The following is a 12,147-nucleotide window of genomic DNA, read 5'->3' as shown; positions in this document are numbered from 1 at the left end:
GACCTCCTGTTCCATGATCTTCTCATATCCCCTTTGCCAATCACCTGTCCAGCTCTTGGCTCCATCCCTCCCCCTCCTGTCTTCTCCTATCATTTTGGATCTCCCCCTCCCCCTCCCACTTTCAAATCCTTACTAACTCTTCCTTCAGTTAGTCCTGACTTGGCTGTCGACTGTACCTCTTCCTAGAGATGCTGCCTGGCCTGCTGCGTTCACCAGCAACTTTGATGTGTGTTGCTTCAACATCCTTGTAAGTTTCCTCTGCAGTCTCTCTATAGTATCCACATCCTTCCTGTAGAGGTGACCAGAACTGAACACATTACTCAATGTGGGGTCTGACCAAGGTCTTATATAGCCGTAACATTCCCTTTCGGCTCTTGAACTCAAACCCATGGTATGAAGGCCAACACACTATGCGCCTTCTGAACAACACTGTCAACTTGTGCAGCAGCTTTGAATGTCCTATCGACACGGACCCCAAGATCTCTCAGATTCTCCACACTGCCAAGAGTCTTCCCATTTATATCATATTCTGTCTTCAAACTGGACCAACTGAAATGAACCACTTCACACTTATCTGGGCTGAAGTCCATCTACAACTTCTCAGCCCAGTTCTACATCCTATTGATGTCCTGCTGTAACCTTTGACAACCCTCCAGACTATCCACAACATTCCTGACCTTTGTGTCATCAGCAGACTTACTAACCCATCCTTCTACTTCTTCATCCAAGTCATTTATAAAAATCACAAAGAGGAGAGGTCCCAGAACAGATCCCTGTGGAACACACTGGTCACTGACCTCCATGCAGAATATGACCTGTCTACAACCACTCTTTGCCTTCTGTGGGCAAGCCAGTTCTGGATCCACAAAGCAAGGTCTCCTTGGATCTCATTCCTCCTTACTTTCTGAAGCAGCCTTATCAAATGCCTTACTGAAGTTCATATACACTACATCCACTGCTCTACCTTCATCAATGTATTTTGTTACATCCTCAAGGAATTCAATCAGGCTCATAAGGCATGGCCTGCCCTTGACAAAGCCATGCTACTATACCTAATCAGATTATGTCTCTCCAAATGCTCATATATCCTGCCTCTCAGGATCTTCTCCAACAACTTGCCCACCACTGAAGTCAGACTCACTGGTCTATAATTTCTTGGGTTATCTCTGCTCCCTTTTTTGAACAAGGGAACAACATTTGCAACCCTCCAATCCTCCGGTACTTCTCCCATCCATATTGATGATGCAAAGATCATTTCAAGAGGCTCAGCAACCTCCTCCCTTGCCTCTCACAGTAGCCTGGGGTACATCTCATCCGGACCCAGTGACTTAGCTAACTTAATGCTTTTCAAAAGCTCCAGCACATCCTCTTTCTTAATGTCTCAAGCATTTCAGTCAGCTGTAAGTTATCCCTACAACTGCCAAGGTCTTTTTCCCTGATGAATATTGAAGCCAAGTATTCATTAAGTACCTCCGACACCTCCTCCAGCTCCACGCACAAGTTTCCACTGTCACACCTGATTGGTGCTTCTCACACGGTTCATCCTCTTGCTCTTCACATACTTGTAGAATGCCTTCGGGTTTTCCTTAATCCTGCTCACCAAGGCCTTCTCATGGTCCCTTCTGGCTCTCCTAATTCCATTCTTAAGCTCCTTCCTAGCAACCTTGTAATTTTTTAGAGCTCTAACAGTACTTAGTTTCTTTAACCTTTCGTAAGCTTTTCTTTTTAATTGGATTTTCTACATACTTTGCACACCACTATTGTTTAACTCTACCATCCTTTCCCTGCCTCAATGGAACATACCTATGCAGAACTCCATGCAAATGTTCCCTGAACATTTGCCACAATCTGCCGTACATTTCCCTGAGAACATCTGCTCCCAGGTTCCTGCCTAATAGCATCATATTTCCCCTTACCTCAATTAAATGTTTTCCCAAATTGTCTACCCCTCTCTAGCACTCTGGTGAAGGAGATAAGAGTTGTGGTCACTACCTCCAAAATGCTCTTCACTGAGAGATCTTACACCTGACCAGGTACATTTCCCAATACCAGATCAAGTACAGCCTCTTCTCTAGTTGGCTTATCTACATATTGTGTCAGGAAACCTTCCTGAACACACCTAACAAACTCCACCCCATCTAAATGCCTTCCACTAAGGAGATGCCAATCAATATTAGGAAAGTTAAAATCTCCTATCACAACAACCCTATTATTATTGACCATTCCAGAATCTGCCTCCCAATCTGCTCCTCGATATCCCTGTTACTATTGGGGGATCTATAAAAAACACCCAGTAGAGTTATTGCCCCTTTCCTGTTTCTGACTTCCACCCACAATGACTGAGTAGACCATCCCTCCATGACTTCCTCCTTTTCTGCAGTGTGACACTATCCCTGATTAGTAATGCCATGCCTCCACCTCTTTTACCTCATTCTCTGTTCTTTATGAAACATCTAAAGCCTGACATACTCAGCAGGCATTCCTGCTTCTGAGACATCCAAGTCTTTGTAATGGCCACAACGTCACAGTTCCACATATTGATCCACGTTCCAACTTCATCTGTCTTGTTATATTACTCCTTGCATGAAAATAAACACATCTCAAACCATCAGGCTGAGTGCATCTTTGCCCTAACATCTGCCTATCCTTCCTCACGAACTCCCTACAAGCTGTCTCTACTTGTGCGCCAACCTCCCCATCCTCTGCCTCTTCATTTCGGTTCCCAGCCCTCTGCAAATCTAATTTAAACCCTCCCCAATAGCCTTAGCAAACCTCTCTGCCAGGATACTGGTCCCCCTTGGATTAAAGTGCAACCGGTCCTTTTTGTACAGGTCACACCTGCCCCTGAAGAGGTCCTAATGATCCAAAAATCTGAATCCCTCCCCCCTGCTCCAAACCCTCAGCCATGCATTTATCCTCCACCTCATTCTATTCCTATACTCACTGTCGCGTGACACAGGCAGCAATCCTGAGATTACTACCTTTGAGGTCCTGCTTCTCAGCTTCCTTCCTGTATTTTGCTTTCAGGACCTCCACCCTTTTTCTACCTACATCGTTGGAAGCATATGCACCACGAGCTCTGGCTGCTCACCCTCCCATTTCAGGATATTGTGGATGCGCTCAGAAACATGACGAACCTTGGCACCTGACAGGCAAACTACTATCCTTGTTTCTTTTTCGCATCCACAGAATCGCCTATCTGTCCTCCTAACTATAGAGTCCCCTATTACCGCTGCCTTCCTCTTCCGTTCCTGCTATAAATATCAGCAAAAAGAACTTTATTTCTGCTACAAGTTCTCTCAGCTACCACTGCTTTTGCACATTAGCAATTAGCCAACTAATTTTTATTTATTTACTACATGCACAAAATTTTATTTATTTAGAGACACAACACGACAACAGGCCTTTCCACCCCATTGAGCTGTCGCTAATTAATCTGCGAACCCATATACCTTCGGAACGTGTGAGGAAACCTATATGGTCATGGGGAGAAGGTACAAGCTCCTTAGAGACTGTGGTGGTAATTGAACACGGGCTGTTTGTGCTGTAGCAGTGTTACACCATCCACTATGCTACCATACCAACCCTCAGCAGGTCAGGCAGCATCTATGGAGAGAATAAACAGTCAATGCTTCGATATCAAGATTAGAAAGGAAGAAGTCAGAAGCTGGAAAAAGAAAGGAAGGAGTACAGGCTGACAGGTGATAGGTGAGACCAGGTGAGGGGGAAGGTGAGTGGGAGTGCAAGCCGGCAGGTGATAGGTAAGACCAGGTGAGAATAATTAGTAAGGATATCAAAAGTTAGGGAGAGGAATAATAAATCAGCCATGTTGAATTGGTGGAGCAGACTCGATAGGTTGAATGGCCTAATTCTGCTCCAATGTCTAATGGGAACAATGGAGGAATTCAACCTGACAGAAGATTACTGACAGGTGGTATTGGGAGGGTTCAGGGAGATGACTGGGTTGCTCTTTGTGGTGAGCTGCCAAGGATATTGATAGTAACACACAAAGTGCTGGGGGACTTGCAGTGGTGGCTTTCCTCAGAGGCTCAGAGTTAGCGACATTGAACCTAGCATAAAAGCGAATGAGCTCATCTGGGACAGAGGCTGCGATGTTGGCAGCACCACAACGTTTGGATTTGAAGTCTGTGTTGGTATACAACCCTCGCCGCAAGTCAAGTGTGCTATTCGCTGTGACTCAGTTTTCTCCCTATATTGTTGTTTCGCAGCCTCGATAGCTTTGTGCAGACCATAGCTGCTTTTCCTGAGCTCTAGATGATCGCCAGCGATGTAAGCTCGATGTCGCGCTATAAGTGCTGATCGCACAGAACTAATGATCCAGGGTTTCCGGTTCGGGAAGACCCTGACTGACTCCTGGGGGGACAACATTGTCGATGTTGTGGAGTAAGTGGTATGAGAGAAGAGTTGGCCAAAGTAAATTGGAAGGAGCTGCCGGCAGAGATGTCAGCACAGCAGCAATGGTATGCGTTTCTGGGAAGAATGAGGAAGGTGCAGGACATGTGTATTCCAAAAATGAAAAAAATACTCAAATGGTAAAATAGTACAAGCAAGGGTGACACAGGAAGTAAAAGATATTGTAAAAGCAAAAGAAAGGGCATACAACAAAGCAAAAATTAGTGGGAAGATAGAGGATTGGGAAGTTTTTAAAAACCTACAAAGAGCAACTTAAAAAATCATTAGAAGGGAAAAGATAAAATATGAAAGCAAGCCAGCAAATAATATCAAAGCAGATAGTAAAAGTTTTTTCAAGAATGTTAAAATAAAAGAGAGAGTGGATATAGGACCGCAAAAAAATAAAGCAGGAGAAATAATATTGGGGGACAGGGAGATGGCTGATGAACTAAATGAGTATTTTGCATCCACCTTCACTGTGGAAGACACTAGCAGTATACCTGATGTTGTAGTGTGTGAAGAAGAGAAGTGGGTGCAGTTACTGTTACAAGAGAGAAGATGCTCAAAAAGCTGAAAGACCTAAACTGCATAAGTCACCCGACCCAGAGAAACTGCATCCTCGGGTTCTGAAAGAGGTAACGTTAGAGACTGTGGTGGCATTAGAAATTATCTTTCAAAAATCATTGGACTCTGGCATGGTGCCAGAGGACTGGAAAATTTCAAATGTCACTCTACTCTTTAAGAAAGGAGGAAGGCAGCAGAAAGGAAATTATAAACCAGTTAGCCTGACCTCACTTGTGGGACAGATGTTAGAGCCAATCGTTAAGGATGAGGTGATGGGAGTACTTGGTGACACAGGACAAGACAATACAAAGTCAGCATGATTTCCTTAAGGGAAAATCTTGCCTGACAAACCTGTTGGAATTCTTTGAGGAGAATACAAGTAGGATAGATAAAGGGGATGCAGTGGATGTTGTATATTTGGATTTTCAGAAGGCCTTTGACAAGGTGCCACACGAGGCTGCTTACCAAGTTAAGAGCCCATGGTATACAGGAAGGTTATTGGCATCGTTAGAGCATTGGCCTATTGGCAGGAGGCAGTGAGTGGGAAGAAAAGGATCCCTTTCTGGTTTGCTGCCAGTGACTAGTGCTGTTCCGCAAGGGTCAGTGTTGGGACCGTTTCTTTTTATGCTGTATATCAATAATTTAGGTGGATGGAATAGAAGGCTTTGTTGCTAAGTTTGCAGATGATACAAAGATTGGTGGAGGGGCAGGTAGTGCTGAGGAAACAGGTAGGCAGTAGAAGACCTTTGACTATTTAGGAGAATGGGCAAGAAAGAGGCAAATGAAATACAATGTTGGAAAATGCACGGTCGTGCACTTTGGTACGAGAAATTAATGTGCAGACTATTTTCTAAACGGAGAGAAAATCCAAAAATCAGAGATGTAAAGGACTTGGGAGCCCTTATGCTGAACATCCTAAAGGTAAACTTGCAGGTTGAGGTGGTGGTGAGGAAGGCAAATGCAATGTTAGTATTCATTTCAAGAGGTCTAGAATCCAAGAGCAGGGGTGTGATGCTGCAACTTTATAAGGCACTGGTGAGGCCTCACCTTGAGTATTGTGAACAGTTTTGGCTCCTCATCTAAGAAAATATGTGCTGACATTGGAGAGGGCTCAGAGGAGGTTCACAAGGATGATTCTAGGTATGAAAGGATTATCATAGAAATACAGAAAACCTACAGCACAATACAGGCCCTTCGGCTCACAAAGTTGTGCTGAACATGTCCCTACCTTAGAAATTACGAGGATTATACATAGCCCTCTATTTTACTAAGCTCCATGTACCTATCTGAATGTCTCTTAAAAGACCCTATCGTATCCACCTCCACCACCGTTGCTGGCAGCCCATTCCACGCACTCACCACTCTCTGAGTAAAAAACTTACCCCTGACATCTCCTCTGTACCTACTCCCCAGCACCTTAATCCTGTGTCCTCTTGTGGCAGCCATTCCAGCCCTGGGAAAAAGCCTCTGACTATCCACATGATCAATGCCTCTCATCATCTTAAACACCTCTATCAGGTCACCTCTCATCCTCCGTCGCTCCAAGGAGAAAAGGCTGAGTTCACTCAACCTATCTCATAAGGCATGCTCCCCAATCCAGGCAACATCCTTGTAAATCTCCCCTGCACCCTTTCTATGGTTTCCACATCCTTCCTGTAGTGAGGTGACCAAAACTGAGCACAGTATTCCAAGTGGGGTCTGACCAGGGTCCTATATAGCTGCAACATTACCTCTCGGCTCCTAAATTCAATTCCACGATTGATGAAGGCCAATACACCATACGCCTTCTTAATCACAGAGTCAACCTGTGCAGCTGCTTTGAGCGTCCTATGGACTCGGACCCCAAGATCCCTCTGATCCTCCACACTGCGAAGAGTCTTACCATTAATACCATAGTCCGCCATCATATTTGACCTACCAAAATGAACCACTTCACACTTATCTGGGTTGAACTTCATCTGCCACTGCTCAGTCCAGTTTTGCATCCTATCAATGTCCCACTATAACCTCTGACAGCCCTCTACACTATCCACAACACCCCCAACCTTGGTATCATCAGCAAACTTACTAACCCATCCCTCCACTTCCTCATCCAGGTCATTTATAAAAATCACGAAGAGAAGGGGTCCCAGAACAGATCCCTGAGGCACACCACTAGTCACCGGCCTCCATGCAGAATATGACCCATCTACAGCCACTCTTTGTTTACTGTGGGCTAGCCAGTTCTGGATCCATAAAGCAATGTCCCCTTGAATCCCATGCTTCTTTACTTTCTCAATAAGCCTTGCATGGGGTACCGTATCAAATGCCTTGCTGAAATCCATATACACTACATCTACGGCTCTTCCTTAATCAATGTGTTTAGTCACATCCTCACAAAATTCAATCAGGCTCATAAGGCACGACCTGCCTTTGACAAAGCCATGCTGACTATTCTTAATCATATTATACTTCTCCAAATGTTCATAAATCCTGCCTCACAGGATCTTCTTCATCAACTTACCAACCACTGAGGTAAGACTCACTGGTCTATGATTTCCTGGGCTATCTCTACTCCCTTTCTTGAATAAAGGAACAACATTCGCAACCCTCCAATCCTCCAGAACCTCTCCCATCCTCATTGATGATGCAAATATCATCGCCAGAGGCTCAGCAATCTCTTCCCTCACCTCCCACAGTAGCCTGGGGTACATCTCATCCGGTCCTGGTGACTTATCCAACTTGATGCTTTCCAAAAGCTCCAGCACATCCTCTTTCTTAATATCTACATGCTCAAGCTTTTCAGTCCACTGCAAGTCATCAGTACAATCACCAAGATCCTTTTCCATAGTGAATACTGAAGTAGAGTATTCATTAAGTACCTCTGCTATTTCCTCCGGTTCCATACACACTTTCCCACTGTCACACTTGATAGGTCCTATTCTTTCACGTCTTATCCTCTTGCTCTTCACATACTTGCAGAATGCCTTGGGGTTTTCCTTAATCCTCCCAGCCAAGGCCTTCTCATGGCCCCTTCTGGCTCTCCTAATTTCCTTCTTAAGCTCCTCCCTATTAGCCTAACAATCTTCTAGATCTCTAACATTACCCAGCTCTCTGAACCTTTTGTAAGCTTTACTTTTCTTCTTGCAAACACGAGGAAATCTGCAGATGCTGGAATTTCAAGCAACACACATAAAAGTTGCTGGGGGAACACAGCAGATCAGGCAGTATCTCTAGGAAGAGGTACAGATGATGTTTCAGGCTGAGACCCTTCGTCAGGACTAACTGAAAGAAGAGCTAGTAAGAGATTTGAAAGTGGGAGAGGGAGGGGGAGATCCAAAATGAGAGGAGAAGACAGGATGGGGAGGGATGGAGCCAAGAGCTGGACAGGTGATTGGCAAAAGGGATATGAGAGGATCATGGGACAGGAGGCCTAGGGAGAAAGAAAAGGGGGAGAGGTGAAGCCCAGAGGATGGGCAAGGAGTATAGTGAGAGGGACAGAGGGAGAAAAAGGAGAGAGAGAAAAATATATATATATTACATAATAATAATAAATAAATAAATAACGGATGGGGTACGAGGGGGAGGAGGGGCATTAACGGAAGTTAATGTTCATGCCATCGGGTTGCAGGCTACCCTGACGGAATATAAGGTGTTGTTCCTCCAACCTGAGTGTGGCTTCATCTTGTCAGTAGAGGAGGCCGTAGATAGCCATATCAAAATGGGAATGGGACCTGGAATTAAAATGTGTGGCCACTGGGAGATCCTGCTTTCTCTGGCGGATAGAGCGTAGGTGTTCAGTGAAACTGTTTCCCAGTCTGCGCCGGGTCTCGCCAATATATAGAAGGCTGCATCAGGAGCACCGGACACAGTATATCACCCCAGTCGACTCACAGGTGAAGTGTCGCCTCACCTGGAAGGACTGTCTGGGGCCCTGAGTGGTAGTGAGGGAGGAAGTGTAAAGGCATGTGTAGCACTTGTTCCGCTTACACGGATAAGTGCCAGGAGGGAGATCAGTGGGGAGGGATGGGGGGGACGAATGGACAAGGGAGTCACGTAGGGAGCGATCCCTGTGGAAAGCAGGGAGATGGGGGGAGGGAAAGATGTACTTAGTGGCGGGATCCCGTTGGAGGTGGCGGAAGTTACAGAGAATAATATGTTGGACCCGGAGGCTGGTAGGGTGGTAGGTGAGGACCAGGGGAACCCTATTCCTAGTGGGGTGGCGGAAGGATGGGGTGAGAGCAGATGTGCGTGAAATGGGAGAGATGCATTTGAGAGCAGAGTTGATGGTGGAGGAAGGGAAGCCCCTTCCTTTAAAAAAGGAGGACATCTCCCCCGTCCTGGAATGAAAAGCCTCATCCTGAGAACAGATGTGGCGGAGATGGAGGAATCGCGGGAAGGGGATGGCATTTTTGCAAGAGACAGGGTGAGAAGGGGAATAGTCCAGATAGCTGTGAGTCTGTAGGCTTATAGTAGACATCAGTAGATAAGCTGTCTCCAGAGATAGAGACAGAAAGATCTAAAAAGGGGAGGGAGATGTCGGAAATGGACCAGGTAAACTTGAGGGCAGGGTGAAAGCTGGAGGCAAAGTTAATGAAGTCAACGAGCTCAGCATGTGTGCAGGAAGTAGTGCCAATGCAGTTGTCGATGTAGCGAAGGAAAAGTGGGGAACAGATACCAGTATAGGTTTGGAACATGGATTGTTCTTCTTGACTGGATTTATTACAGTCTTTGTACACCACGGTTCCTGTACCCTACCATAACTTCCCTGTCTCATTGGAATGTAGCTATACAGAACTCCACACAAATATCCCCCGAATATCTGCAACATTTCTTCCGTGCTTTTCCCTGAGAACATCTGTTTCCAATTTAAGCCTCCAATTTCCTGCCTGATTGCCTAATAATTCCCTTTACTCCAATTAAATGCTTTTCTAACTTGTCTGTTCCTATCTCTCTCCAATACTATTGTAAATCATTTTAGGAATATTTAATGGCTCTAGGTCTGTACTTGGTGGAACTTAGAAGGATGAGGGGGGATCTTATTGAGATGTTTCAAATGTTGAGGAATGTCCATTTAAAACTGAGATGCAGAGAATTTGTGAAATTTACCACCACAGACAGCTGTAGAGGCCGGGTCATTGGGTGTATTTAAGGCAGAGCTTGATAGGTTCTTGTTTGGACACAGCATCTAAAGTTACGGGGAAACAGCCGGTTTAGTGGGGCTGAGGAGGGGAGAAAAGGATCCGCCATGATTGAATAGTGGAGCAGACTCGATGGGCCAAATTCTGCTCCTCTGCCTTATGGTCTTAGAAATTGCAGCCAAAGTTGTGACAGCAAAGATTGATATTTTACAAAGATAAAGAGATTTTTAAAGATTAGCTTTATTTATCGTATGTACATCAAAATATACAGTAAAATGTGTCATCTGTGTCAGGACCAACATAGTTCACAGCCTGCAAGTGTAACCAAGCTTCTGACACCAACGTAGCATGCCCACAACCTACTCACCTTAACCCGTGTCTTTGGAACGTGGGAGGAAACCGGAGCACAACCAGGAAATTCACACACCGTGAGAATGTACAAGTACCTTACAGACAGTAGTGGGAATCAGACCTGGATCGCTGGCGTTGGAAAGCATTACGCTAACCGCTACACTACCATACAGTTTCCTCCATTTCAAATTCCCAATGAACAAAGAATAAAAGCTCAATATTGCAGAACTATTGCTCTTAAATACTTACCCACCATTCCTGGTCTTCTTCACCAGTTACAACTATTACCTCTCCCTCAATAAATGTAAGTTCATCATCATTATCTGCCTGGCAGTCATATATGGTTTTCACTCGTCGGATTTTATTCTTTGCCTACAAAAGCAAGGCATGATTATTGTAAGCATATGAGTGTCCTTCTGTTATAGATTACAATTATAGTATTTCTTCAATATTTAAATATAACAAATAATGGAATATGTTAATGGCACTACTTTGATGCTATGTCCTGCAGAATTCTGAAATAATATGAACATTGTTGCCTCATTATAGTAAGGACGTGCAAGCTGTAGAGAGGATGCAAAGGAGATTTACCAGGATGTTGCCTGGTATTATACCATGTTTTATGAGGATAGGTTGAGTGAGCCAGGGCTTCACTCTCTCTGAAATGGAGGATAAGAAGTGACTTGCTTGAGGTGTACAAGATGATAAGAGGTATAGATCAAATGGCTAGCCAGTGTCTTTCTCCCAGCCCAGTAATGATCTTAGAGTGGATTATAATGTTGGCACAGCATCACGGGCTGATGGGCCTGTGCTGTGCTATAATGATCTATTTGCAAATGAATCCAATTGCACAAGATAGAAAGCTGAAATAAAATATGACAGGTTGTGGCATCATTGAGACTACTTGCTGATGGGATTGCCTCTACCTTCTGCCACAAGATCCTTGGCCTATCCTGTATGGCCTGTTATTGACATATCAAAGACTCTAGTAATGGATTGGCTTCACCTCTTGGAAAATTAATTAAAAACAGCTATAAACGGGTTAGCCTAATGTTCACTATTGGAAAATTTTCTGAATTAAGGAGGTAACAGCAAAGTCAAAACCTGATCAAGCAGTGTCAGCATGATGGAAACTATATCTGTTAAGTTTATTATGGTTCTTTAAGTCTACCATCACTGAACTAGTTGCATGCATTCAGAATAAAGGAATGGTCAAGAAAAATCATTGTGAACACTATCCACCCAGGAAACTGCCTTTCTAAAAGCATCCTTCTGGAAAGTACTATAGGGCTATTAAAACAAAAACTGCACAACATCTTAAGTTTCTGCTCCAGGTAGTTAATTAATTAATTTAGTGATGCTTTTTTTTTGCTGGTGAGAGAGGGAGATTGTCTGTTTTCGTGGATGGTTGCGAAGAAAAAGTATTTCAGAATGTATATTGTATACAGTTCTCTGACATTAAATGTACCTTTGAAACCTCTTTCTGACCACGCTGCCCCAGCAACCCCACAACCCAAATTAACCATAACCTAATCACAGGTCAATTTACAATGACCAGTTAATCTACCCAGCATATCTTTAAACTGCAGGAGGAAACCAGAGCACCTGGGAAAAACCCACGCATTCCACGGGGAGAATGTACAGAGACTCCTTATAAAATGGTGCCAGAATTGATCTCTGGAACTTTTCAAGCTGTAAT

General features: G+C 44.4%; 1 protein-coding gene across 3 annotated transcripts in view; it reads right to left on the bottom strand.

The window, feature by feature from the left end:
• The window catches only part of LOC140202842 (arf-GAP with SH3 domain, ANK repeat and PH domain-containing protein 1-like), a 531,099-nt gene that overhangs the window by 5,870 nt on the left and 513,082 nt on the right, over positions 1-12,147 (bottom strand). For all 3 annotated transcript variants that reach the window (XM_072268282.1, XM_072268281.1, XM_072268284.1), the window contains one exon: positions 10,698-10,820. In XM_072268282.1, the coding sequence (XP_072124383.1) occupies positions 10,698-10,820 (123 nt within the window). The remainder of the gene's footprint in view (positions 1-10,697; positions 10,821-12,147) is intronic.

This window comes from Mobula birostris, chromosome 9 (assembly GCF_030028105.1).
Source record: "Mobula birostris isolate sMobBir1 chromosome 9, sMobBir1.hap1, whole genome shotgun sequence".
In the NCBI taxonomy this organism is placed as follows: Eukaryota; Metazoa; Chordata; class Chondrichthyes; order Myliobatiformes; family Myliobatidae; genus Mobula; species Mobula birostris.
This window is presented reverse-complemented; position numbering and strand designations above follow the sequence as displayed.